This window comes from Cariama cristata, unplaced genomic scaffold (assembly GCF_000690535.1).
Source record: "Cariama cristata isolate BGI_N322 unplaced genomic scaffold, ASM69053v1 scaffold3105, whole genome shotgun sequence".
Taxonomy (NCBI): domain Eukaryota; kingdom Metazoa; phylum Chordata; class Aves; order Cariamiformes; family Cariamidae; genus Cariama; species Cariama cristata.
Genome location: NW_009615612.1, coordinates 27,008 through 54,002, shown reverse-complemented (window position 1 = coordinate 54,002; position 26,995 = coordinate 27,008). Strand labels below are relative to the sequence as shown.

General features: G+C 38.7%; 1 protein-coding gene across 1 annotated transcript in view; it reads right to left on the bottom strand.

Moving 5' to 3' along the window:
* Positions 1–9,429: 9,429 nt before the first annotated feature.
* Positions 9,430–26,995, bottom strand: part of DENND4C (DENN/MADD domain containing 4C) — a 40,301-nt gene continuing 22,735 nt past the window's right edge. Inside the window, exons 19-29 of the mRNA XM_009699868.1 lie at positions 26,000–26,995; positions 24,205–24,385; positions 22,430–22,539; positions 19,392–19,567; positions 18,178–18,360; positions 16,434–16,623; positions 14,710–14,955; positions 13,252–13,369; positions 11,417–11,570; positions 10,384–10,448; positions 9,430–9,707 (exon numbers count right to left, since the gene is read on the bottom strand). The exon at positions 26,000–26,995 is cut by the window's right edge and continues 176 nt beyond it. Coding sequence (XP_009698170.1) covers positions 9,571–9,707; positions 10,384–10,448; positions 11,417–11,570; positions 13,252–13,369; positions 14,710–14,955; positions 16,434–16,623; positions 18,178–18,360; positions 19,392–19,567; positions 22,430–22,539; positions 24,205–24,385; positions 26,000–26,995 — 2,556 coding nt within the window. The 3' untranslated portion in view covers positions 9,430–9,570. The remainder of the gene's footprint in view (positions 9,708–10,383; positions 10,449–11,416; positions 11,571–13,251; positions 13,370–14,709; positions 14,956–16,433; positions 16,624–18,177; positions 18,361–19,391; positions 19,568–22,429; positions 22,540–24,204; positions 24,386–25,999) is intronic.

Below are 26,995 nucleotides of genomic sequence, written 5' to 3'. Positions count from 1 at the left end.
GCGGCCCAAAGTGGGTGGTAAACTCCATCTAAGGCTAAAAACTGGCACAAGACAGAGAGCCAACAAGTTCTATAAGGGAAAGCTGAAAAGAACTTGAAAGAGAGAATTCAAGAGGAGGTGAAAACATTAAGAGGCAATGGGTGGGGCCTGCTATGATCAAAGTTTACAGCTTCCTCACAAGGGGAAGTGGAGGGGCAGGTGTGTGCCCTGATCTCTGGTGACCAGTGATGGGACCTGGGGGAATGGCACGAAGATGTGCCAGGGGAGGTTTAGGTTGGATATTAGGAAAAGGTTTTTCACGCAGAGGGTGATTGAGCACTGGAATAGGCTCCCCAGGGAAGTGGTTATGGCACCAAGCCCGACAGTATTCAAGAAGCATTTGGGCAATGCCCCCAGACACATGGTGTGAATTTTGGGGTTGTCCTGCACAGACAGGAGTTGTACTTGATGATCCTTGTGGGTTGCTTCCAGCTCAGGAGATTCTGTGATACTGAAATGAAACTTCTGGTACAACCTGTACCTGTTGCCCCTTGTCTTCTCCATGTGGCTCCTTGTGAAGAGAGAGCCTCTCCTCTTTGTAGCTGCACTTTTAAGTATGTGATGAGGTCTCCCCTGAGTCTTCGCCAGGGTGAAAAGACCTGTGGGGTTCTTTGTTCATGTGAGGCACGGACAACTCAGCACACCAATATGAGGATCAGAGAAGTCCTTTATTAATCAGAAGGCTACGTCTTATATACTGCTTTCTACTTCCGTACATGCGCTTGCTCAAGCTTTAATTGGTTACATGTACTGTCCACGTGACTATCGCGCTCCTTAGCAAGGATTCTGATAGGTGTTTATGCCATGCATAGCTTCCACGTAAATTAAATGCAAGTTCTTTGTCTAACATACAAGCTCCCTGTCTCATCCTGCTCCCATGGCCTTGTTTCTCAAGCTTATCTATCTCCTGCCCCACAAGCTCGCCTCCCTGCATAACTCTGCACTTTCCCACATCTTACCATATTCTCAAAATACCCTCCAGCTCATTGCTAGCATAAAATGATCCTACAAAGACCTAAGTCCTTCAGTCTTTCCTCCAGTTTGTCCATCCATTTGATCATCTTTGTGGCCCGCCTTTGGACCCTCTCCAGCCTGCATCTTTCTTGAGCTGTGGGGCCCTTTGAACTGTGTGGCCTGACAAGTGCAGACTAGGGTGTGATGGTCATGTCTCTCTTTCTGCTAGTAATGTGCGTGCAGATGCAGCTCAGGATCCAATGTGCCGTGGTTGCTGCAGCGGCACTCTGCCGACTCGTGTTCAGCTTGTTGTCCACTGGGACCCCCAGGTCCCTCTCATCAAGGCTGCTTCCCAGCCACACAGACCGTCGCCCGTGCTGGGCTCTTTGCTTATGTCAATGCAGGACTTTGCACTTGTCTCTGTTAAACTTCATACAGTTCTTGCTAGCCTACTCTTCCAACCTGTGCAGGTCTCTCTGAAAGATCACTCTGCCTTCTGACATGACCACCTCACCACCCAGTTTAGTGACATCAGCAAACTTGGTGAGGGGGCTTTCAGTCCCATTGTCCGGATCGTTTATGAAGATGTTGAACAACATGGGGCCCAGTACTGATCCCTGGCGGACCCTGCTTGTGACAGGCTGCTGGCCTGAGTAAAAGCCATTGATCACCACGCTCTGAGTGTGGCTTGTGAGATCATTTCCTGCCCATCTCACAGACCACCCATCCAGTCTGCATCTTGACAGTTTGTCCAGGAGAAGGCTGTGGGAAACAGCATCAAATGCTTTGCTGAAGATTAAATACTACTACTCTCCCCGTTGATAGATGTTATTTTGTTGTAGTAGCAGGTGATCAAGTTAGTCTGGCATGATTTGCCTTTGGTAAATCCATACTGGATTTTCCGAGTCACCTGCTTTCACCATGGCTTTAGGTCATGGATGAATCAAATCCCCAACTCAGAAGAGGTTCATGAGGTAGTGCTTGCTCTCTGCCCCTGTGCACTTCCCGACTTTACTGCAGTAGGATCTGCAATAAAACTGCAAGGCCAGCAGCTGCAGAAGTCTCTTAACAGCTTAGCAGCAGTTCAAAACCTGTGATACAAAATGTAATGATAAACAAGAAGTGCTATCTGGGAGCAGCAGCTTTTACTTGAATTTAACAGCAGTTTTAGCAGGATTTCTGCTCTTCAGGGGCAAAGTTTTTCAGCAAGGCTTAAGCTCAGCTGCAAACTTAGAGACACCTTAAGCTTCAGGGTGAGTAACAGGTACTCTGGTCACAACCTGGGAGCTTGCTATTTTATCCCTCCACAACCCAAGGAAACAGAGCACACCTAACATTGACATACATAATCAGTTTTAACTGGCAAGGTCTGAATTTAGACAGTATGACACTATGGGAAAAAAAATGAGGAAAACAAATGCCAGAGGAAAACACCTTGAGGAAACCTAAACACAAATGGCAGCATGTCCCTCTACGCTGCTCTGGTAACCAGGCAAAGCCAGCCTCTGCTCCCAGCAGTTTCTGGCTGCCACCTGTCCTCACAGAGCCACTGGGACTGGTAGGCAAACTTGGAAGTTGTGCAAACCCCTGCTGAAGCAGGGCGGTGTCCAGTCAGGTCCGAACATTAAATTTTTAAAGGATGGAGACTCCACAATCTTCCAGGCAACCTGTTCCAGTGTTTCACTCCCTCACAGTTAAAATATCTGAGTGTAGTTCAGATTTGTGCCCACTGCCTCTTCTGGCACACTAAGAGTCCGGCTCTGTCTTCTCTACTCCCTGCCCATCCCATCAGGTATTTAGTCACATGGATGAGATTCTCCCTCCCTCCTGCTCCCAAGCTTTGTTCAGACCTAACAGTGCCAGCTCTGTCAGCCCCTCCTTGTGTGACAGGTGCTCCAAGCCCTTTATCATCTTTGTGACCCTTCACTGGAGCTGTTCTAGGATGTCCAAGACACTCGTATTAGTCAGCCCGGACTCAGGCATAGCACCTAGCCATGTCTCACCAGCACCCAGTTGAGGAAAAATATCACCTCCCTCCACCTACTGGCAATGCTCAGCCTAGTTCACCCCAGGACACTGTTGGCTTGCTTTTCTGTGAGGGCACTCTGCTGGCTCATGGCCAGGTTGGTGTTCACCAGAAACCCTAAGTCTTTTCCTGCCCAGCTGCTCTCCAGCCAGTCTGCCCCGAGCCTGCACTGGTGCATGAGGTTGTTCCTACCCAGAGGCAGGACCTTTGTGTGTCCTTTTGGACCCCATCAGATTTTCTCCAGCTTGGCAAGTTAGTGACTCTTCCTTTACTCCTCTTTGTAGAGAGTAGAAATTTTTCTACAGAGCTGGGGAGAACTACCACTAATGAGTATTCTGATGGTAGCTCTGAACACATGAAGGATCAGAGCTTCCTTAAGCCAGCTCCTTCTGCTATTGCCTCCTACCATCACATTCCCTCAAATCTCCCACCTAATTTTGGCACAGGAGAAAGCATTTCCCTCCTCCCTACACTTCAAACCCAAATCCTGTGGTCGTGTTTCTTTGGGGATTCCTCACAAGCAAGCTTTTAGTCCTGTCTGTTACACCCTCCCTCCTTCAGCCTCCTCTCTCAATAGGCCACATTAAAAGCAGCATATTAGGAAGGCAGTGTAGTACTTTTAGCAGGCAGCGTTATTAAAAAGACAGCAGTGACAAATGCAGTCAGAGTAAAACAAGCAAAGTCATTATGATGCTCACAAGATTATAGAAGTCCAAAAAGACTAGCTGTTCCTCTGAGCTTCCCTACCTAAAAACAGGCCTGGAAAGATGAGTTTATTATGAGACTTCTCCACAAGCGAACAGTTTGTCCTATGCATATCAGTTTCTTCAGACAGAAAGGTCTTTAGGGTCTGGTATTCTTATTTTTACTAACAGATTAATGAACTGATTGTCATACATGAGAGACTTTGAAAGATACTCAGTTGTGAAGGCCTGAAGCAGTTGACAGTAACTGTCAGTTTCTACTCTTTGAACTCATCCCAGCTTCACTCCTCTCCCCCTTCTCTGCCCCATTTGAAAAAAAAAAAAAAAAATCTGGAAACTGCATTTAAACCTGCAAGTGTGTTATGAGGCAGGTCCATGAGTGTCTCTTGCAAGCTAGGATGCATCACTGAAAGCATCACTCCGTGCCCCCATTACGAAGCCACTGAGAAATCAGAACTCCTGAGAATTGTTCCACCAAGGACAGCCACCAACCTGTTTCCCACCCAGTGATTAATGACGCTTTTCCTGGTCAGCAGAGAGCAGCAGCTCTGTCATTAGGAAGCCAGGGTCCATGACTTCCCTGCAAACAAGATCTTCATGGCTTCTGCCTCCCTCAGCCTGTTTTTTTCAACCCTTCTTATCTCTGCTAGTCCCCATGGCTTGCTTAAGGTGCCACAGAGCCATCCTCTCTCATTAATCAAATGTCCGCAAGTGAATCCCATCTTTTCTCTTCCTCTCCCTCTGCCCCAACTGCTCCTGCTCTTTCCCACCATTCAGAAGTCACTGAGGTGCTATGAAATGATTCTCAAAAAAAGGCAGTTGAAAGTCTCTGGTTTTGCCCAACTATAGGCTGAATTTGCATTTAAGATTAAATTCTGTCTAGCAGGTATGTTCCAATGGCAAAAAAGCTGAACAACTTAAATTTTTACACAGGACGCACACATATTTTATTTTGGGAAATACATTAAAAATTGTTTCTTAATCTAGGATATCTATACATAATTCAGAATATGCAGAGTGCCCTTTTAAACTCAAGAAACATTTGTCAAATGTACAAAAACATTACAGAGAAGCACTTGTTAATCAAAGCACAGTAAATGGATGCCATTTTTCAACAGTTCAAAACAGTCTCAAAACCAGTGCAAATTTTATTGCATTAAAGAAAACTTCCCAGCTCACTTAATAAATTCATAATTTATTCACACTACATCCTTTCATCCTCATTACAATACAGTTTATTTTAAGCTCCTAAAAGGAGTTTAATGTGCTTCTAAAAACAGCAAACAATCCCTTTTATTTGCACCATTGATTGATGCAGACTGAAAGAACAAATAAAAACCCCATCTGTTTCTCTCCTCCTATGCATCACAATATACAGCACAGTAGAATATAGAACTAGAGTCCAATTCAACCATTCAGTTTCAAGACTTAAAAGTTACAAGGGTGTGTGTTTGTTTTTTAAAAAGATCCATAATGAAAAGCTGATATACAGAAGGCACCTTAAGGTTTTTATTAGTTAAAAGAAAAAAAACCTTTGTTGAAAATGTACAGTTATGTGAATAAGACAACCTGCTTACAATTTAATGAAATAAAGTTATCTGCATTGAAATAATTGTTGAATTAAAAGTTTTAAAAAGAGAAGACTACTGAGTGGATTCTTCAGTTACTTACACCTTAACAATTTGTTTTAAAAATATAATTTCTATGATCTAATTTAATATACATTTTGAAAAATATCCCCTATGTTGCAGTTATTCAAGGAAAGCAGTAAACTCAATGAAAGGTATATTCTTCTAGCTGCAGCAACACAAAAAGCCATCAATTCACAGTAAAAATGGAATAAAATTGCTCATTCACAAGTGCAATGTAGCTTGAGCTTAACCAATGTGAAATTCCACTAGGAACAAGACTAAGTTACTTGCAAAACAAATTATTTTAGTTTGAAACACATATACTAAATAAAATATTTTCTATTAAAATTACATTGTTTAAATTTGAGTTACATAAAACGTGAAGACAGGATACAACTCTAAGTAACATACAGACGCCTCTAGTAACATGTGAAAGCTGGTACCCATTACTGTGCCAATACTGCAGCCACATCAGTCTCCTATACCTACGGGGTTTTTGAAGTTGTTATGTCTTGGTAATGTGCCAGAATATATTTGTAATTCATAAAGAAAAACTTTGTCACTTAAGAATCCTGATTTTAAAACTTTAAGACCCCATTTGTTGTTTTCATTCTACAAAAATAGCTATTTTGATATGAGCACACAAGCTACAGGTAACTGTTGTATAGTTGGGTGAAAGCTGCAAGATAGTATCTTCTCAGCATAACTGACTGCAGTTTGACATCCTTAGGGCAACAAGTCAAGGAAGCTTCTCTGTGATAACTTATTCCAACACAAACTTTCTAAGTTCTCAGGCTTATCTGAAAATCACTAACAGTTTGCATCCACATATGTAATCAGTTTGGTTTACAGCCTCACTTTGTGCACACGTTGCAGGTTTTGAAGTTAATAGTGATCTGCAACATCTTCTTCACGTTTATATGTAAGAATTCCAAAATATAGAGAGAAGAGCCATCTCCTCCTGAACACTGGCTGTTGAGCTACTAGAAAGAGTATTTGGAAGCAAGAGTTTTGCAAGTGAGTAAAATGCTACTTTTTCTGTTTGCACTGAGAGGAAAACAGAACCAAGATCAAGCTTATCCACATCCCTCCTTCACAACACTTTGTCCAGCTCATTCATGCATTATGGATTCAGACAAATTTGGATTACTTGGAGTAGGATGTCAAACAAATTAGAAGCACTTGTAGGTAACCAAGTCATTCCTATGTAGCCCAAGAAGTTCATGCTGTTAGTAACTTGCAGAGGAGTACTTACTATGCCTTTAGTGCCCAGTTTTCAGAAAGGTGGAAGTGTTTGCAATGCACTCACAAAACACTTTTGAAGACTTTTCCCTGCTTATTTTTGGCCGAATTTTCACCCATAGGACTACTGAGCCATGCTAAGCTATTTTATGCCATGCCCTTTTTTTATGCATGCTCACAAGTTCTTTCAGCATTCAAATTAGAGAAGCCTACATCTCAGAAAGTTTGTGTAGGAAAACCTGCAGTCTCTACCTGTTCATAGGAGGAGATCTAAAAGTCAAAGGAACAGGAAGTGCCATCATGCATTTGAAAGGAGAAAAAGCACTTAGAAAAAAAATGATCAGTTCTTAATTCCTTTCAAATTTTTGTGAATTTTTTTTCCCAAAAAATGCATCTCCTTAGATGAAAACTTAATAGCTTTCAGAGATCTCCCTTTTCATTTGAACTATGGATTTCATTCACGAACCAGCTGATTAGCTAGCTATTAAAAACTAGGCATTAAAAAAATCCAAATTAAAAAGAATAAGCGCTTACTTTTGTCATTCTATATTAAAGAATTAATTTCAACAGGCAGATTCAAGATTTCAAGTAATTACATGCAGGACTCGTACCACTCTGAAATCCAGGTGCATACAACAGGAATAGAAGTTAGTTTGTAGTGTACAGAAATATCAATATGCAGGAGCAAAATCAAAGCAAGTTCAATCCCGCAGCTGTTTCTTTTCCCCTTCAGCTTTAGGGGTTTTTTTGTTTAGTGTATATACCTGGGGAAAGTCTAGCATTTAGCACTAGATGCTGTGACAATCTGCTTTGCTGTTCCTACAGCACTACTGCCAGATTAATCTGCATTTTCAGCAACAGATGGGAAGGTTGTTTTGAAATGAAGGCAATCTGCTTACAGAATTTAGTTTATAGTAGTATTATTTACAACGGTTTAAAACAATTTGGATGTCACTGTTACCTAAAACAGCACTCACTGGACAGATTTTCTTTGTAATTTGATGAGCTGGGAGAATTTACGGATAACTAAAACTTGATTCCTTGCAAGTTGCATCACATAATCATATGGTTTGTCCATTTAACAATCAAAAATTGTCTTTGTATAGCTGTATGTTTAAGATTAGTACAGAATTATACAGGAAAAGTTGCCATTTTGATTTGTAGAAGTATTAAGTTGTTTCGACGAATGCTTCAGACACATTTACTTTACAAGGATGTAACCATGCATATCAATCATGTAATAGGAGAAGAGAGGAAAATATGAAGAATCAAGCTCTACTCTTCCATTGTGATGTAGGTCAGATATCCGCAAGCAACCACGCATACACCCAAAGAATAAAGAATGAAAAAAAAGTCAGTGTGTGCTTTCTTGCTTTTGATTGTTAAGAAAGCACAATATTTTCATCAGGAGAGAATCCGTCCAGGCAATATCCCCATATCAACTTGAGACCAGCACTTTTAGACAAAATACAAGGAATTAGTCTATGATGCAAATGTATTTTGTCACAAATAGTGCAAATCCTTTGTTTTAGCCTCATGAAAAAACAAAAGTTGGTTTTGTTGTTTCATGTAGAAGCTGTTCCAGACAGATCTTCATCCCTCATCATTTTTGAGAATGAAAATTTTTAAGAAAGAGTAGCATGAAGTCAATACATTCATACTCAGATGCAATTATAGTTTTAGCTATGCTCCTTTAACATGCTACAAAAATCTTACTCTTTTTTTCTCTAGGAATAATTCCATCCGAAGAGCCACACCACTAAATTTAAGCAAAAAACCTGGAATAAATCTCATCATATTCATCAAGTAACAAAAACATTTAAATTGTTGACCAGTATCCAGGCTGTTCTTGCCAAGACTATGACTACTGTAGTCAATTAGATATGTGAGGTGAGGAAGTCTCTTATCTACTAGAAGCAATCCAACAGATGGATTAATCTTCGTATCATACAGTCAAGCACTTCATTTGTGCTAATATACACCTTGAAGACCACATTTATAAATACATTTTAATTGAAATATTGAATTTGGACTATCAGTCCAAAATAATTAACCCACAGGCTAGCATGAAACCATGGGAGAAGGTGATAAAGAATTGAAGGAAAAGACACTTTTTAAGCATACATGCATACTGTATAAAGTATAATTTTTTCAGATAGTATCTGCTCAACAAACCTTGTCTGTATCCTAATGCCATTTAATTTTTAGAAAGCCATCCATTTCTGATCTGCTTATTGTAAAAGCCTATCATTGTTTTGGAGAAAGCAGCTGTATGTTCATAGGATCTTTAGCTTGTCAGATAGAGAACACAGGAAAACTGAGTGTAAGTTTCTGGTTTTTACAAATACATACACTATGAATAGGTCAGCCAAAGATAATTTAGAATACTGATTGGGACAAGGGTCAGGAGAAGGGTAGCAATTTTAGGTACTGTGATCTGACAAAAGCAACTGCGTTGCAACTTCCAATCCAAGGACTCAAATATTTACATTCGTACATACATACCACACTCCAATAAAAAGATCTCTCTTTAGGTAAAGGTAATTTTAAAGAAGTAGTGAAGAATCTAAGTATTCTGTGGCAGGAAAGGTATTTCATTAAAATACAGAAATATTGGTGGCCCATAAGAAAGTCCCTAACTATAGGCTGCTGTTTAATCATCACTTCTTTGAACAATTTGATATTGCGGGGGAAAGATTTGAGGAAGGAAAAGGAGAAGTAGATACAGGGGAAAAAAGCAGATCAATCACTGAAACCAACTCACCCTATTAATACAGTTTTAAAACATTTTAACATACTTTACACTGTATCTCACGAGATGAAAGGAAGGATATATATTGTAGCTCAATGAAATTGCTTTGATAAATTGCTCAATTACCACCTTTTGGGATTCAAAGTGTATATATCACCATGCTCCTGGTTTGTTCACCTCTACTTTTGTCTCACTGAAGTTTAGTGTGTGTCTTCCTCATTTTTATATTAAAGGTGGTCCAAAGCACTTCCTACAGCACTCAACCCTGCTGCTTGGTGGAGCATCTATTTTCTCCATCTTTTCAAGAATATCCTTTGGTAGATTTTTATGTGCAAGTCTGTATTCACTATCAAAGACCTCTGAAACAGAAAAAGCACAGTTGACGTTATTTAAGAAACCCTGTACAGTGCACACTACTGTTCCTATACAATCCTTTTGGTAATTTTTATATAATAACAAAATCATTAACTTAGCCGCTGATTTTTTTTTCAAAATGCATTCTCTCAGAGAACCTGAAAAGCATCTTCATGTTGGAGCATCACAACACATCACAATGGATGCCCGCTTCTTCTATCACAGTTCAGTTTGCCTGTTCCCAGGGTATTTCCCCTGTCACATGCCATAAGGGAGTCCCTTTGCTTGCATAGTACCAAACAGAATTCAGGGTAGAGGAGATCAGGAAGGGGTGGGCAATCAGGTGACATAGGTGACATAGGTCTAATACGTGGTCGAAGAAAGATGGACAAGACTGGGAACAAGTTTTCAGACATTAGGAACTAAATCTTCAAGCTAATAAACTTTGCTTAAAGTAACCAATTACTGGTTTCAAACAAAGTCAATATTAATGGCCCCATCATTTTTATAAAAGCAACACCTATTGAAGAGTGACAGCACAGTACTTTTTAGTAAAACACAGCAATTGAAAAGTTACTTAGAAACTCATGGATGAAACTCGATTTTATACACTAGTTTTCATATAAAGTACTCATATATTCATACACAGGCACTATGCATTTCACAGTATTTTTTACTTACCAATGTCAATGTTCTCTCTTCCAAGAGACACCAGAGACAGGAAAAGAATTTCTCTGTAAAAACTCCTAGGAAATATTTTGAAGGGCAAGTCAATGAAAGCATCAACTATCTTAAGTTTAGAAAGTCAATGTTGAAGACCCTAATCTTCCATTATGTAGTTTCTGCAACTGTTCTGTTAATCTTGTTTGTGAAGAAAGCAACCGACCTACATGATTACCAGCACGAGGTTTTCTCATGCCTGAATATTTTGCCTTAACGCATCAAGTTATACTATCGCTAAATCCCAGCAGTTACATTTTCTATGAAAAATCCCTCTGCCAAATGTGCCATAAAAACTCCAGAAAAACAAGAAATATAAAATTAAGCACCACTTATTTATTAACTCATTCCTACCTGAGAGTGGAATGAATCTAGGCATATTAGTTCTTGTTTCTTTTTAGTAACTACAAACCACAGAAGCTAAGATCACTTAGCACGATACAACTTCAAACACATCTTGTATCTGCTGTAATTTACTTCAGAGGCTGTGCTTTTGTACAAAGACCTCTTTGAATTGTAGTGCAGATGGCAAAATGTCCCGCAGAAGCGTTATTTACATGTCTCCCTTTGTGGATCATGCTGTATCCACTTTTCTTAGTCAGTACGTCAGGGTGGTAGAATTTCAATAGGTATAACCAGGTAGTTTGGAGAATATTCCAGACACTGCAACAGGACGCTGCACACTTGTATTTATCAATTTGCTAAATCTGGAGCAACATCAAAATCTGCATAGTCAATATCTGTGTTTTTCTCATTCATTTGTAAAATGTTCATTTTGATTGAAGAATTACGTTTATCCATTTGACTTGGATGAATTATGCATCTGGCTACAGAATGCATCTGTTAGTAAACAAGGGCATAAACAAATATACACAGTGTTTGGCAGACACAAATGAAACAACAGGTCCTTATGGAATTATCATTATGAAGTGTATATGGTCTGATCTTGTTTAACTTTGAGTGGAGAGAAAGTAAGAAGAGATTACCCCTTTACCTCTGTCGTTTTACATCTGGCTTAACTTTCTGTAGAAGGAGGTTGATTGGTTTAACAACATTATTGTGTTGAATACTTAGTTTGATGTTCTCCAACAAAGTGTTTGTTGCCTGCTGGTCTTCTGCCACTGTGGAGTGTCTCTTTTCAGAAGAATCTGGGAAATGCAACAGTATAGATTATTACAACAGTAAAGATTTTTATTTTCCACTTTAATAAGCAGAAGGTATTTCAGAAAATGAGATATATATACAGAACCCCTACTCAATCTACAGAAATTTGTTACAACAGAAAGGTTTTGTCTGCTTATAGTCTTTACTCCACCATAAAAGTGACAGGAAGCAAGTATCCATGTCCAAGAGCTCTCACACAGCAGAGAAATAGAAGAGACTGAAGAGCATCCAGCATCAGATGTTGCCTGTGATGGTTTGTTAGCTCAGATTTATTGCTGTACTTAAGTTTCAAAAACGAAGTTCACTCTAAGGTTATTTTTACACAAAGGAAAACAAATAAAACAAAAGAAAACACTTAATTTCTTATCAAAAAAACTTTTCTTATCAAAGCTCTTCTTAAAAGCTACCTACAATTCATCGATAACTTTGGGCTACATGTTAAAATAGATGATGCATAGTTGCATCGAACAGGAAAGAAAATTATCAATACATTTATCATCATGATTTGTTGCTTACATTGTCACTTCCTGAATAACACTGAACTATTATTCTTTGGAAAACAGTGACTTGTGAGGGAATAGTAAGTCCATTTACTGGCAAAAAAATAAGGCTACAGATTAGGCAGCAAGCACATGATGTGTAAATGAAATGTAGACCAAGGCTAGTAATCATAATCACACCAACCTAAGGTTTTCATAAAATTGACATATATGATGGTTTACAAATGTAATTGCCTGTTTTCCAAATACTTTGTGACACTGATGTAGAGCCTATCTACAATACTACCACTCTTCTCCTACATTTAAAATATGCCTTTTACACCTTTATTTACATAAATACATGTATTTATGCATATTCATTCATGTCTGAATGCTTTGGGGATGCTTTTCTTGTATTATGCTCAAATCAATATGCTTTTGTAGAAGCTGAGGGAAACATCACATCTTAGTCTGTGCTCTTGACTGCAATTTTCTCATCAGTCTGTTTATTTTTAGGACACTTTTCAACAAATCCTTTTTTCTTCCTGAGAACCAGAATTAGCATGCTACATAGTTTCAATCATAGTTTTTAAAAGTTAAAACACAGACTGAGAAGTTTAGGTCAACAAAGGGTTTTTTGCTGATCAGAAATAATGAAATCTCAAAGTTCTCATAACCAGTCTGCCTGTTTTTCCTTCCTTCCAAATCAAGTTACGATAGACAAAGGCTTTCTTAGATCTTACTTCTTGACAGTCAGGTAGGCTGCTAAATGTACATATTAATGGGACTTGTGACCTTTCATTCATTTATATAAACACAAGATACTTTTTTGTAATAGTGTCTTCTTTTTCATGCCTGCACAGATATAACCAGATAATGCAGTGAAACAATCAAATCAGGTGAAGCTTATTTAGCACCACATCTAGGGAAAATCTTCCCACCCTCTTTGTAAGTCTATGACATATAAAAAACAGATAACATACCTTTTCACACAGATCAGTAAGATATTTTCACAAGTAATTAGACACCAAGACTATGTTAAGTACCTAAGGGATTGCAGATGCTTCACATGCACTAAAAAAGCTTTCCAACTTGATGGGCTGTGTACACATCAGACACTACAAAATAACTGTTTCTTTCCACAGCCTCTGCTCCCTCTGCTCTCTGTAACATTTCTTTTACTTACTGAGATTTCTCCAAGATATATACAGGGGCTCCCCCGGCTCTTGGTGGAGGTTGATATTATCCCACAGAAGATGGATGTATACTAGCTTGCTATCTTGAGCAAGAGATGTCAAGGGAAGCTAAAAAACATGAGGAAAGAGAAAAAGTTTTAAAAACATCAGTACAGTCTTACTATTTAAAAAACTGCTCTTTTATGCAAAAAAAGGTTTACTTTATTTATCTTGAATCCAACAAACAGGAAGAGTTGATGTCTTCTAGAGGAAACTGCACTCAACCAGAGCAAAGTCACAAATACTGCAGCATTTAATTGCCTCTTCTAGTTTAGCCTAATGTATGAAGACCATTCACTTTTCTACAGACATCTGAAGAACATATTTATGAGTGCATACCCAAAAATATGTTCTGCGCACCAAACGTTAATTGATTTGTATTAGTTATCATGCCATACCTTAGTATTTTCTGACCTGATTAAGATTTGGTATGCATGTCTATGTGTTGGTCTTCCCAACAACCAGAAAGAACCTCTATTTGCATACAAATATGAACCATTTATTTCCATTAAAAATATATGGCACTCAAAACAATACTTCCATAATTATTTTATACACTTGAGAGCCTCTGGAATCACTGGTACAATAAGAATTAGTAGGCAAGAAAAATTTACCACTAGTGTGTCAATTTAAAGTAGTAATTACAAGATATTGTGTCCCATCTTGTGGTTTTCCCCGCTAATGCACTGTATTTTTCCTGTATGCTTTAGATTTCATTAGTACTGGTCTTCAACTACATTTCTTGGAAAATTGTTCTTGGTTCTAGATTTTTTTTTAAATTGAGGGAGAGAATTGTAAAATTAAAGTGCACACAAGTAGATAGGAACATACTACTTTTTAATGTGCATTGTATACAAATACCTATTGAATTTGGTACTTACATACACAAATCATACAGGTTTCAGAAAAATATCTGCTCCTTAAAATGGGAAAAACAAAATACTCAAAAGATAGCATCCATTCTATGTTCTTTTGTTCTGTTCATATAGTAATGAAACTCAGTGGAGTCTGAATAGCAAAAACTATTAGTGGAAAAGAACAAAAAATATTGATCAACAACTTAAAAGGTTTATATACTGAAGTATGTAACCCACACTATGTGGATTACAATGTATTGCAATTTGTGAGTTCTCCACAGACATATCTTTTCTTCAATATATCTGCCTTCTCTTTAACGAATCTTACTCTCTGGCTTTCTAAAAGGCAACTGCTTGACTAGAATTTGAACGCTGTTTTCACTCATCCTCCCTCAAGAGTCCTTGCAGAAAACAAACCTATCTATTTGTATTATAAAAACCAGGAACCTAGATCCAAGCTACTCAGAAATTACTTACATACTTTTTTTAAACAAAACTCTCAAATTTAGCTTACTCTAATATCTGCAGTTCTAACATGAGGAAGCCACTTACCTGCACTCCATCATTACAGTGTTCAGATGTTAGAATGAGCCCAGGTAAGTTGCTAGGTAGATCCAATCGTCGGAAATACCAAACTAGGTTCCAGAAAATTATGGGGTGTTGATTGATGAATTTAGATGTATGAATTACTTGTTCTCCCTCATTTTCCAACAGTGATTCAAGTTCCTTATGCAGTACCAAAGGGCTCAAGTAGGGTACAGATACAGGGAGAGGGTTAGGTCTTTTTATTAAAGGATCCTAAAAACGAAACAACACACACAAAAGAACAATTGGCTTTTTTACAAAATCAAAGGTGCTTCTTCCAGAAATACTCTTCAGGATTACTTGCCCTGAACATCCCCCATTGCACAGTTTCTTTTGATATTTGGAAGAAGCCTCTGGAAGTATTGAACACACAATAACTATAATGGCATCAGCAGTTTTGAATGTTGAAGTGTTTCTTAACTTTAAAGAACAATCACCTAAGCTCTCTCTATTATGTGAAAAAGAGAAAATGCTAATTTGTTATAACTTGCTCCTGATTGTGTAGTTTCAAGCTATCTATGCTGTTACTAAGCCAGTGGTGATGGAGATTGCAGAAAAATGTCAGTAATTACATCAGCTGTGGAACTGAATTATGAGTTCACAGGTTAAGACAGCTTCTTGCCAATAAACAGCATCAGGAGAGAGGAGAAACACTTTGTTTCACATGCAAGAATAATGTAATAGTCTCAATACTGCCTCTTACCTTCTCCAATCCACTCAACAGGTAAGCCTAACAGAATATAGAGGAGGAGTGTAAGTAAACCCATGGAAAAGGAACAAACTTTCACTCTTGCAACACTGTTTTTGTTTGCACTACTGTGTTCACTCTGCTGTAGAAGTTGGGCTATTTTTAAAACAAACTGTCAGTTTTAAAAAGACAAATACTAGCTTCATTCTGCCAGAGAGAACCACCGTTTGTACAATTTACTGAAACAAGATTTTTTTTTGTCATAATGAGAGAAGGAGTTAAGGGAATCTTAGCAGAGAAGATGTTGTATAGCCCTAGGAATTGAATTAGCAGGTGTGGCTTAAAGGTGTGGCTTAATGATTTGTTAACTATTGTGTAAATTAACTGAGGCAGGAAGTTTTGTAGCTCCTCACAAAGGACAATTCCCGATAAAGATCAGAAACTTGCCTTAAGAACCTGTTAAAACCTATCCTGTAGTCTGAGCAAGAGCCAGGGAGCAACTGAGTCTGCGCAAGAACAAGAGATTACTAGCAGTGATGAAGAGGAGCCATCAGCCTTCATCTCCGCGACCCCCGACGATCACCACGAGGAGGCACTGCGCAAGCGCAATTGGAAGGAGTCTATGGAAATGACTTCTTGGAACTAATTTCAAGACGAAGCGGGGATAGGTCATCCATATGTATAGTCGTGTTGGGAAATCTTATGTATATGTAACACTTAACTGTATAAGTTTGAAGCAGGTCGCCACGTGGGGCGCGCACGACTTTGGTGGGGCTACCCCCCCGCCTCCCCCGCTGTGCTGCTCAATGCTGAATAAACATACCTACTTTACAATCTTATAGATTGTGGAGTCCCTTTCCGCACGTCAGTAAGAACATGAAAATATGCTTGGCCATTCCCATTCCCCAAATGGACAAGAATGCTAGTACTAGAACACTATTCCTTTTAAGTTCATTGCATTCAATATTTTGCTGTCAACTGAATGTGCAGCTTCCAGACTCACCACAACTTCTTGCAAACTATTTGGAAGACTAACTGTTGAAGTGCCATGAGACGGTCTCTGGGAAAGATCGATGTTTTGCAGTGGACCTCCAACACTGTGGCTCCGAGTCAAGGACACTCCCCTTTTTGGTGGATTATTGGTAGACATCTTCATGGTTCTGGGATCTTTACTCTGTTCTTCTGCCACATCACTGTTTGGATTTTAGAAGAAAACATGCTAATACGAAACTATTCAGCATTCCTATGGCAACAGGAAGGAAGCAGAGAAAGGCTGCCAAGTAAGTATCCCAAACCAAGTTTCTCTGTTAATGAGGAATCATATTTGCCTAGTTAGCTCTACAGTTTAGGGAAAACAAAACAAAATGCCTCTCAGAACAGTATAACCATCCCTCCAGAAAAGCAGCTAGGTATAACCTAAGACATGAATCTGAAAGCATTGCAGTTCCGTATAAGTACCATTGCTCTGGTACAGCTTTACCTTGCTTAGAAAACCAGCAATGAACAGTTTTGTCAACACACAAAGATTATCTTGTTCTGACTATGCTAATTTTTACTTCCTCTTCCCTTTATGTTTGCTTTCTCTAAATGCCATAAGCAGAGAAAAAATATAGAAAACAATTTTTAAGTTGCATGCCAAAATAACTGAAAAAATAAAATTGTAAGCATGAAACTCATCCAACAAGATAATTTAAGCAAATGCCTATTACAGGCTTGTCAAATTTAACCCATACAATCAAGCTCCTTGCAGATCTGGGGATATTCATTTTGTGCCCCTTCTAACTGGAACAATGGATAAAAACAATTAAACTACAATACAGAAGAAAAAATATCAAGTGAAACAGAAAGTATCTGCTTCCAAATAACCTGCAAAGAAAGGGAAGAGATTAATTTAGAGGTGACCTTTGCTCCTAAGTTTGACTTTACTTTAAAAGATATGACATCAAAGATAAAAGACTAACATAAGCAATACCAACTTTCATTTTTAGAGCATAAGACTTACTACTATCACATTGATTTAAGTTTTAATAGTCTGACACAGGCATTAGCTCATTAGCTTACAGGCACTGATACTCAAGAATTCCAAACTGAATAATGGTTAAAAAAACCCCTATTACAACAAAATGTCAACAAATCCCAGTAAAAATGTTACAATTCATAGGAGCACTATTTCAGTTCTTCCCTCTTCCAACATGACACCTTCTCCTTAATGCTCCTTTCCTCAAACTGTTTCAAAAGTGGCATTGTTTTTCTGACTTTCATTTTTATATCAGTATTATTTGTCATAGAATGCATGCTCAAGTGCAAGTGTTGAGTACTCCAAGACCTTTCTCTCAAAAAAGAGTGGTCCAGCAAATGGACATATTTTTCCCCATAATGCAGTGTCCTTGTTAAATTTTAAACACAAGGAAAGGAGAATTCATGCTTAAATTTGTGTGTGTGTGTGTTCTAACAATACTGAGTAGAATTTTTACCTATTACTCAATAGGTAAAATAGGATGGACCTGAAGATCTATTTCTGTAGTTGTATCTCTCAAATGCACTCATTTAGTGGAACCAGCTTACTTCAGATCGATAAAAGCATGCTTAAAACATACAAAAAGAATGAGAGGAAACAGATGATCGTCAAGCTACAATTGTATTTCACCAAATGTGGTATATAAGCCAACCTTCACTTTAGAAGTAGAGGAGAAATACTGGAAGTGTTGACATGTTTCTGACAGAACTAACAACTGTGTTTTACCTACCTCTGCTCAGCCGTAGAAAGAGTTTCTTCAGCGATGGTGTGGCTGGACTGTGGGTGATCTGAAAAACTGATCAAGTCAGCAACAGCTGGACTGGACAACAGTTTCTGCTCCAGGGGATCCGTGGTTAATGGAAGGGTACCACTCTGTAAACTGTCTCCTGAGGTACTTTGCTTCAGGAAAAAGCTAAGTTACAACATGAATAGGAGGGGAGAGAAATAAAAAGGTTAGGATGTAAGCAAAAAATCATTTAAAAAGTTATTATTTTCTACATTTACTTTCAAAAAGTAGCAAAAATAAATACAACATTAAAAAGCGTGACAACAGCACACAAACTTCATCCTACTCTCTCCACTGTAACTTATATAGGCAGAGTAAATGAACATATACAGAGATTTGATCTGCAAAATAAGAAATCCTATGCTGGACGTTAAGCCATTACAAGTGACCTTAGTTTGTCATGGTTCCCAATCAGCAACAATATAACAATAGCTGACACATCACTGAAAATGGTTGTTATTGTAACGTGACATTACTACAAGACCATACACTACTACAGGTGTGAGATAACAGGAACGTGTCTTCCTTTGCTAGGGTTTTCTAAGTACGCGCTCTACAGGTGTTCAGTTTCCGCATTAGAGAACACTAAAGGAAGCTCTCTTTCACAGCAATAACCACTACAGTGAGAATCCATTTTAAATTACCGTAAAATAAGTTCCAGCCTTCACAGTGCAATTAAAAGAGGTAAAAATAGTAAGCAGAGAAGCTTAAACTGGAGAACTACTGGAGAAACAATAAGCTGGAGCATCTGTAACTAAAAGCTGTTAGTAAAATTAATTTGGGAGAAATTCTTTGCTGACAGATTTAAAAACTGCTTCACATGCTTTTAAAAATTTCACAATCCATTAGCTTTGTTTTAAAAGCTAAACAAAATGAAAACAGGCTCATACATTCTGTACAGTTATGCTTACAAAGAAAACATGAAAAGAAAAAGTGGTAAAAAGGCAACCAGTTCTTTGACTGTTTTACAACGAAATTCAATAGTTTACATGACTTATAATTTCCTTCAGTACAATCACAACCGTTAAACAGGCAGTGACATTCTTGTGAACATCTAGACGAAAATACTGGGAGATATAAATAAGATCCTTTTGTGAAAAAATGTAACTATGTACAAGTGCAAAGGCAGAAAAAGAGTATCTGTAAAACCCACTAACCTAGCAGAGCCACGGAGGTCTTTAAATTCAACATTAAGTAAAGGTAGGAAGGTACTTTTACAGAAAGGGCAGGTAGTGTTCAAGTTTGAATCATCTGCTGTCCATCCAGCCATAATTTCTTCATCATAAACTAAAGCACCACAAGCTCTACATTGAGAGCAGCTTGACATCAATACCTAGAACAGCAAAGAATGAATATTATCAGTCTTGTTTCAGGGTTCTCTTATAACTAGCTTTATAGGCTTAGTATGCACAGGAGTTCAATAGGTATCAGAATGCCAATTGGGAGGCATGAGTTCATCACTACTTACTCATCATACTCAGAGTTACCTTGTCCACATAACTTTTACCTATGAAATACAAATACTAATATTTTATTTTTGTTAGGTATTTTGAGACCTGGAAGAAGCATTACCCTGAAATGCTACTAATTTAGCATTTGCAATTGCTTGCTCCTATGAAGTCTTCAGCATGTATGAATTGTTTTGAATTGTATAAGGAAATGCACGTCTACTTCTCCAAAAAAGAAAAAAAAAAAACACAACAAAAAACAATGAAACACGAAAGAAACCTTTATAGTGGTGCGGTGGGTTGACCTTCTCTGGATGCCAGGTGCCCACCAAGCTGCTCTATCACTCCCTCACCTCAACTGGTCAGGGGAAGAAAAACATGACAAAAGGCCTATGGGTCAAGAAAAGTACAGGGAAATGACTCAGCAATTACTGTCATGGGCAGAACAGACTCGACTTGGGAAACTAATTTAGTTTATTGCCAATCAAAAGTCAGAGTAGGGTAATGAGAAATAAAAACTAAATTTTAAAACACCTTCTGCCCACTCCTCCCTTCTTCCGGGGCTCAGCTTCACACCTGATTTCTCTACCTCATCCCCCCAAGCAGTGCAGGGGGATGGGGAATGGGGTTTGTGGTCAGTTTATCACCCCTTGTCTCTGCTACTCCTTCCTCCTCATTCTCTTCCCTGCTTCAGTGTGGGATCCCACCCATGCGAGACAGTCCTCCATGAACTTCTCAAACATGGGTCCTTGCCACAGGCTGCAGTTCTTCACAAACTGCTCCAGCATGGGTCCTTTCCATGTGTCCTTTCCACAGAGTGCAATCCTTCAGGCACAGACTCTCCAGCATGGGTTCCCCACAGGGTCACAAGTCCTGCCAGAAAACCTGCTCCAGCCTGGGCTCCTCTCCACGGGGTCACAGCTTCCTTCGAGAGCATCCCCCTGCTCCAGTGTGGGATCTGCCATGGGCTGCAGGTGGAGACCTGCTCCAGTGTGGGCCTCCATGGGCTGGCGGGGGACAGCCGGCCTCACCATGGGCTACACCACGGGCTGGTGGGAAATCTCTGCTCTGGTGCCTAGAGCACCTCCTCCTCCTCCTTCTTCACTGACCTTTGTGTCTGCAGAGCTGTTTCTCTCACATATTTTCACTCCTCTCCCCCAGCTGCTGTTGCACAGCAGCTTTTTCCTTTTTCTTAAATACATTATCACAGAGGTGCTACCACCATTGCTGAATGGCTCAGCTTTGGCCAGCGGTGGTCCATCCTGGAGCTGGCTAGAACTGGCTCTATCGGACATGGGGGAAGCTTCTGGCATCTTCTCACAGAAGGCACCCCTGTAGCTTCCCCTCTACCAAAACCTTGCCACACAAACCCAATGCAAATGGAAAAACCAGAAAGTTGGTTTTTACTTAATAAAAGCCTCATCACTAAAGTAGATTGAGAAGTGGAGGAAAGATGGTAAAAAATAATCCTGTACTAGCTGAAAAATGGTCTATAATCCTTATTTTTTAGGCTTGCTCTTACTTCATTGTTTCACTCTCACAGGAAACAAAACTAAAAAAACACCACCAAACACAACATATAATATATTTTAGATCTAATGTATTTTAGATACTTGCCCAAAAGCAACATTTTTCTTTTACCATGCCCCTTATATAATGGAGTGCAGAAGTTTGACAAGGCTAGATCTCCAGAAGGTCAAACATAAAATTACATGGGACCTAGCAAAGTAACACTACAGCTGAAAGAAAAGCAACCAAGGCAAATGCAGTGATCATTGACTATGTATCTGAAGTCTGAAAGCATCTACAAGCAATAACTGAAAGAGAGGCATACTAAATCACTATCGTGCTGGGTTTGGCTGGGACAGAGTAAATTTTTTTCATAGTAGTCTTCATGGTGCTGTGTTTTAGACCAGTGACCAACTCCATGTTGATAACACACCAATGTTTTAGCTGTTGCTGAACAGTGCCTTACACACGATCATGGTCTTTTCTTTCTCATTCTGTCCGCAACACAGTGAGAAGGCTGGGGGTGGACAAGAGTTTGGGAGGGGACACAGCCAGGACAGCTGACTTCAGCTGACCAAACACATACTATATAACATCATGGTCCATGATAAAACTGGGGTTGTGTGTGGCAGTTTTTCCAAGGTAGCTGTTGCTTGGGGTGTCATCATGCTGACTGATTGCCTTTGCAGCATTTGTTTTTTGTTGTCCCCCTCCTGTTTGGGTGGGTTTTTTCCCAATTCACTTATTAAATTGTCTTTATCTCGACCTTCAAGCTTTTTTTTTGTCACTTCTGCCCTTCCAATTCTCTCCCCCATCCTGATGAGGGGGGAGTAAGCAAGTGCCTGCACGAGGGCTTAGCTGCTGGCTGTGGTCAACTCACCACAATTATTTACTAACAACACGTCATTTCCATAAAGGGAAAAAAAAACCACAACAAAAAAAGCTTGAAAGGAAAAAAACCCTTGTTTCCCCTCTAATTTCTGTCTGACTTCAAGTTTTGACTCTTCCCTCAATTGCCTCTTCTCTCTATATATGAGAGATACACAAAAGCATTTAACACACTTTTCTTCATTAAAGGTACTGTCACACCCTGGGCTAAAAGTATCAAGCATCATTCCAGTAGAAATGTGGAAAAAATGGTTTTGAAAGATCCAGCCAGAATCCAACTAAACAGGCAATTAATGCATACAGTAATATTGAATAATTGTATCTTTCATCTATGAGTTTATTAATCTTACCTCCATTGCATAGTTCTGGAAAATGCTGGATAAACTAGTATTATGTGAAGAGCTGTGCTCTGACTTCTCAGAATCTAGAACTTTCATACTTCTTGGGAATGAAACTTCACCTGTACAGAAAGAGTTGTTTGGGTCTTGTATTCAAGGAAAGAATAATTAATCCATTCCCAAATAAAATAAATTCTGCTTGACCAACACAGAAAATTGTACCAGAAGGTCTCCAAAGATACATGCAGCTCTGTAACTGCACTGATATTATAATTATAATATAGATAAAATATGATTTTTGTGATTAAAATTTCAAAGTTATTTGTCTAACACAACATATCGCAGACTAGGGAAAAAAAAGCATCAATGAATAAAATCTGAAAATACAAAAAAAGAATAAAGAATGGCAAAAAGCAGTAAGATTGCTCAATATATATACTCTAAATTAAAGTTCTTCAAGATTTCTTGAATAATACATCCATATGTAAACAGCAAACAGAAGGATAGTACCAGGCAAGACACATGATACTAACTATGCCATTACTGTGCTTAAGTTTTCCCTGGCTAACATTGCAGTAAAACAAATCATCTTTCTTTGGTAAGGCTGGTTTTTAGGGTTATGAGCTTTGCCCAGGAGAAGGGGAAGAGGAGCTGGAATATATTTACCAGAAGAAAATGGTCCAAATCAGTTTTAGGAAGCAAAACTATCAGCTTTACTTCCTCTGACAAGCCCAAACTTTCCTATTCAAAAAATCACTACCAGAGTACCCTCGTCATAAAGAAGGCTCCTCTGCTTCTTCAGCTGAAGTTTATGTTTGCGAACAAATTTTATATATCCTCTGGATGGCCGCCAGTCTTTATAGTTAGTTCTTATAACCCTCCTAAGTAACTGGAACTAAAATATACCTCGTCAAGATTTTGCTAGGTAGGGTCATCTTATGTCCAGACCGCAAGACAGATCTTTCTCTCTTGATGCAGGCAGCTGTATGATATTTGTATCATTGAAGAAAGCTAACAAAGAAAGCTAAACCAAACGCCCAGCTGGTTCAGCAACACATCTTTTTCTCAAAATAAGAATCAAATCTAACTGAATCAAATCTGAACTGACAATTATTAGATTTACTTCATCCAGTTTTAGGATGGGCGGGAGGACGGGGAGAGGACAATTCAGCAATAGGCATATATTCATCAATCATTTACCTTCACAATTTCAAATCAAGTATGCATCCAATACCTCCTATTCAACAGTAAAGCTGATGCATTTTTTTGTGTGTGTTGCTTAGTTTTTTTGGGGGAGTTGGGGCTATGGGATTGGTTTTGTTTGCTTTTTTTCAGTTTGTTTGGTTGGGGTTTTTTGCCTCAAAAGATCTACCTCCGTTAGTTATGCAATTATTTGCAGTTCTTGAACACTGCTCTGCTTTTCCGTATTAGTATCTCAAGAACTTTCAGGGTATTATGACTTTACATGAAGGAGCAGGTGTTCCTGGCTATAACTAGTTAGGAATCTTCCTATCCCATACACAGAGGAAGTACTTTTACAGTTAAATCCCTGCATTTTGTATCAACTTTTTATACGTTCAACAAAGACAGAAGCATTAGCTATTTGCTACTGCAAGAGAAGAGTATAGAATGAAAGTACAAATTTGCTTGTACTTATCTTAAAGGCTTGAAATAATTTCAGATTACTATAGCTTCCACTGTTATGAATGATTTCACACATAATAGTTTTTACTGTTTGTTGGACTGTAAACGAGTTATGAGGGGGAAACAAAAAAAAAAAATCTCACCTGCACTGTAATGCTGTCTTCCTGCATCTCCACTGCTACTGCTACTGACAAGACTAGTAGTGCTTTGTGCAAGCTCATTTGTAATTAGCCCTGGGACTCCAGTTCTGTGTGACAGATTATCTCCTAAAATATTATCTTCTAAACCAGCAGGGAAGTTAAAGTCTGGTCGATTGTTTTCTTCCTTTAGTACAAGAAGGAGAAAATTAGCATTTCTGAGTACTTCCAGATCCATTATTTGACTTCCATCTTTATCTTAATAAATAAATAATTAAAGTAGCAGATTAAGATGAAATCCTGATGTAAAAAATTTATTAGATGTAAGATAAATCTACACAACCACAGAAAGAGCAGATACTGGACAAACCAGAAGGATATTGGAAAAAATGAAAGGCTTTAGCAGTGAAAACACTTAGCTGAGGATCCAACTGAGTGACAAAGTGACAGGGACATAAACTTCTTCATTACAAGAGAAAGAGGAAAAATTACACTGAAATTGTGATTTGGCAGACACACAAAATGAAGGAATTACTAGAAAAAAGGTCTGAGTTAAAGTCATATTTTCAGAATTGAAGACAGGAATGAAACGTATCAGCTGAAATGATGCAGCAACACAATCACTAAGACACAGAATGTGGCAAAGTATCATAATTAGGATATTAAAAAAGGGACATTGCAGAAAGAAAAGACAAGAGAATGAAATCATCCTTGAAGGAAATTAAAATAAGTCACGTTAAGGGGATTATGATGTGCTGCCATTAAACAAAATTCTACAAAATAGGTCAGTATAATAAAAAGGCACACAGGAACACCTAGGTCATAGGAAAAAAACTCCGGAAAGAAAGCAAACCAGTGAGTTTTGTCACAGGCAAAATCTGGTTTTAAAAAAAAAATAAGAAAAAATTATTTTTTTTTTATTTAATAGAAATGATCCTATTAGCACATCAGTTAAATTTGTTTCATGTAGAAATAAAGCCAGACAGCTATCTTCCCCTTTCCCATCTTCAATGGAGGTTAGGGAAAGGAGGGAGAATTTGAAAAAGGAAACAAGAACCGGTCTTAAGAGCCTGAAGAGGGGAGAGAAAAGATCCTTAAAGCCAAAGACCAGATTGATGGGTTAACTGGATCAGGGAGAGGTCTTTCTAAGAGAGAAAACTATGTTCGAAGGCACAATAACAAGACATATATGGAAAGGAGGAAGTTACAATATTCATCCCTCCATCTCCTCTTTCACTCATGTCGTTATACTCTGAAATGTTTTACTCTGAAAAAGACTGTTAATCAAGTGTGCTCACACAAGAACCATAACGCTTAGTTTCCAAATTCCTGATGAGTGAATTTGCTAGACCTCAGGCTGTCCTTTACTACTTCCAACTTTAATCCTCATCAACCTGACTTCTTTGGTTTGTGATTTGTTTTCACAATCTTTTCTTAATTTTTTAAAATACAACAGGCAGTATGATATCATTTAAGGTGACATGATTTTGTTCTTACTAGGGTTTCTTGGTGCAGTTTCTTTAAATATAAAGATAAATGAATAAATAAAGGGGAGAAGGAATGTTGAGAACAAAAAGTCAATGTTTAAGTTTACTGCATCAAGATAATTTCATTTGTTTTTGTCTGAAAAGCAGTTTTTTAATGAGAGAGGAAAACTGCACCATACATAAAATACAATATTTATTAGCTAATAAAAGTCAATACTTTATAAAAACCACCATCTCATGAAGCAATCTTCTGGACACAGAAGTTATCCCTCTAACTTTGTCTCCCCAAATTTTTCATATTGAAAAACACTTGCCTCATCATCTGAGTAACTATATGCTGAAGTTACAACTCCCCACATCTTACTGGCCACATTGGCAGCCTGCTTCATGCCCGATTTCAGAACATCCATTTTTGGCCCAGACAGTATATTGTCTAACTTCAGATTGGATAAAGTTGTTACAACAGATCCTAACGAGCCATGTGGAGAAGAACGACCCAGTCCTGTCAAAGATGAAGACCGCTCCTTTTGAACTCGTGGATGGGTTTGTTGCTTTGGTCGTCCAGTGAATGTTTTGGATCTGGAGACAGAAGGACTTCTCCGGTTTTCGTAAGTCTTGGGGGATGGCAGAACTGAGTCCAAAGGCAGGCTTGACCTCCTTTCTTGGGAGTGACCAAGTGTACCACAGGTTTCTGCTTGCCTATCTGGCTTGTTCAGTTCCATGCTGGGAAACTTACTACCCAATGGGTTCTTCAGATTCATATAGCTCTCTATTTCATCTGCCAAATTACGTGCTGCAACTGGTGACACCAACTTTTCATCAGGTTCTGGATGCTTTGGTTGCATACTGTCAGTAGCCAGCAAAGATAAAGGGTCCAAGCCGACTTCAACATCTTCCCTTTCAACAGGCTTAACCACTCCATAAAAGCTATTCCTTTTAGTAGTTGCATCTTTGGGTTCTGCTTTCTGGTTTTTGGACTCAGCTGACTGTTCAAGGTTTATGTCTTCCACTGTGGTCATGTTTTCATCTCTTCCATTCTCAAGATGCTCATGCCCCTCCCCAGGTTCTTCCGGCACTGGTGAAGACCTATGCTCCAATTCCCAGTCACTCTCGGTCACACAACTCCAAGTGCCACTTATGCCAGAAACGTGCTGGTCAATGATGCTTTCAAAGCTGTGGGATTTATTCACACAACAGGGTGAAGTTTTGGCCCCGGATAAAGCTGCTGTTAGGATCTTGGCATCTGCTCCCATCATTATTGCTATTTCTTCAGCATGCAAGTCCAAGCTGCCTTTTTTCAGCAGCATTCC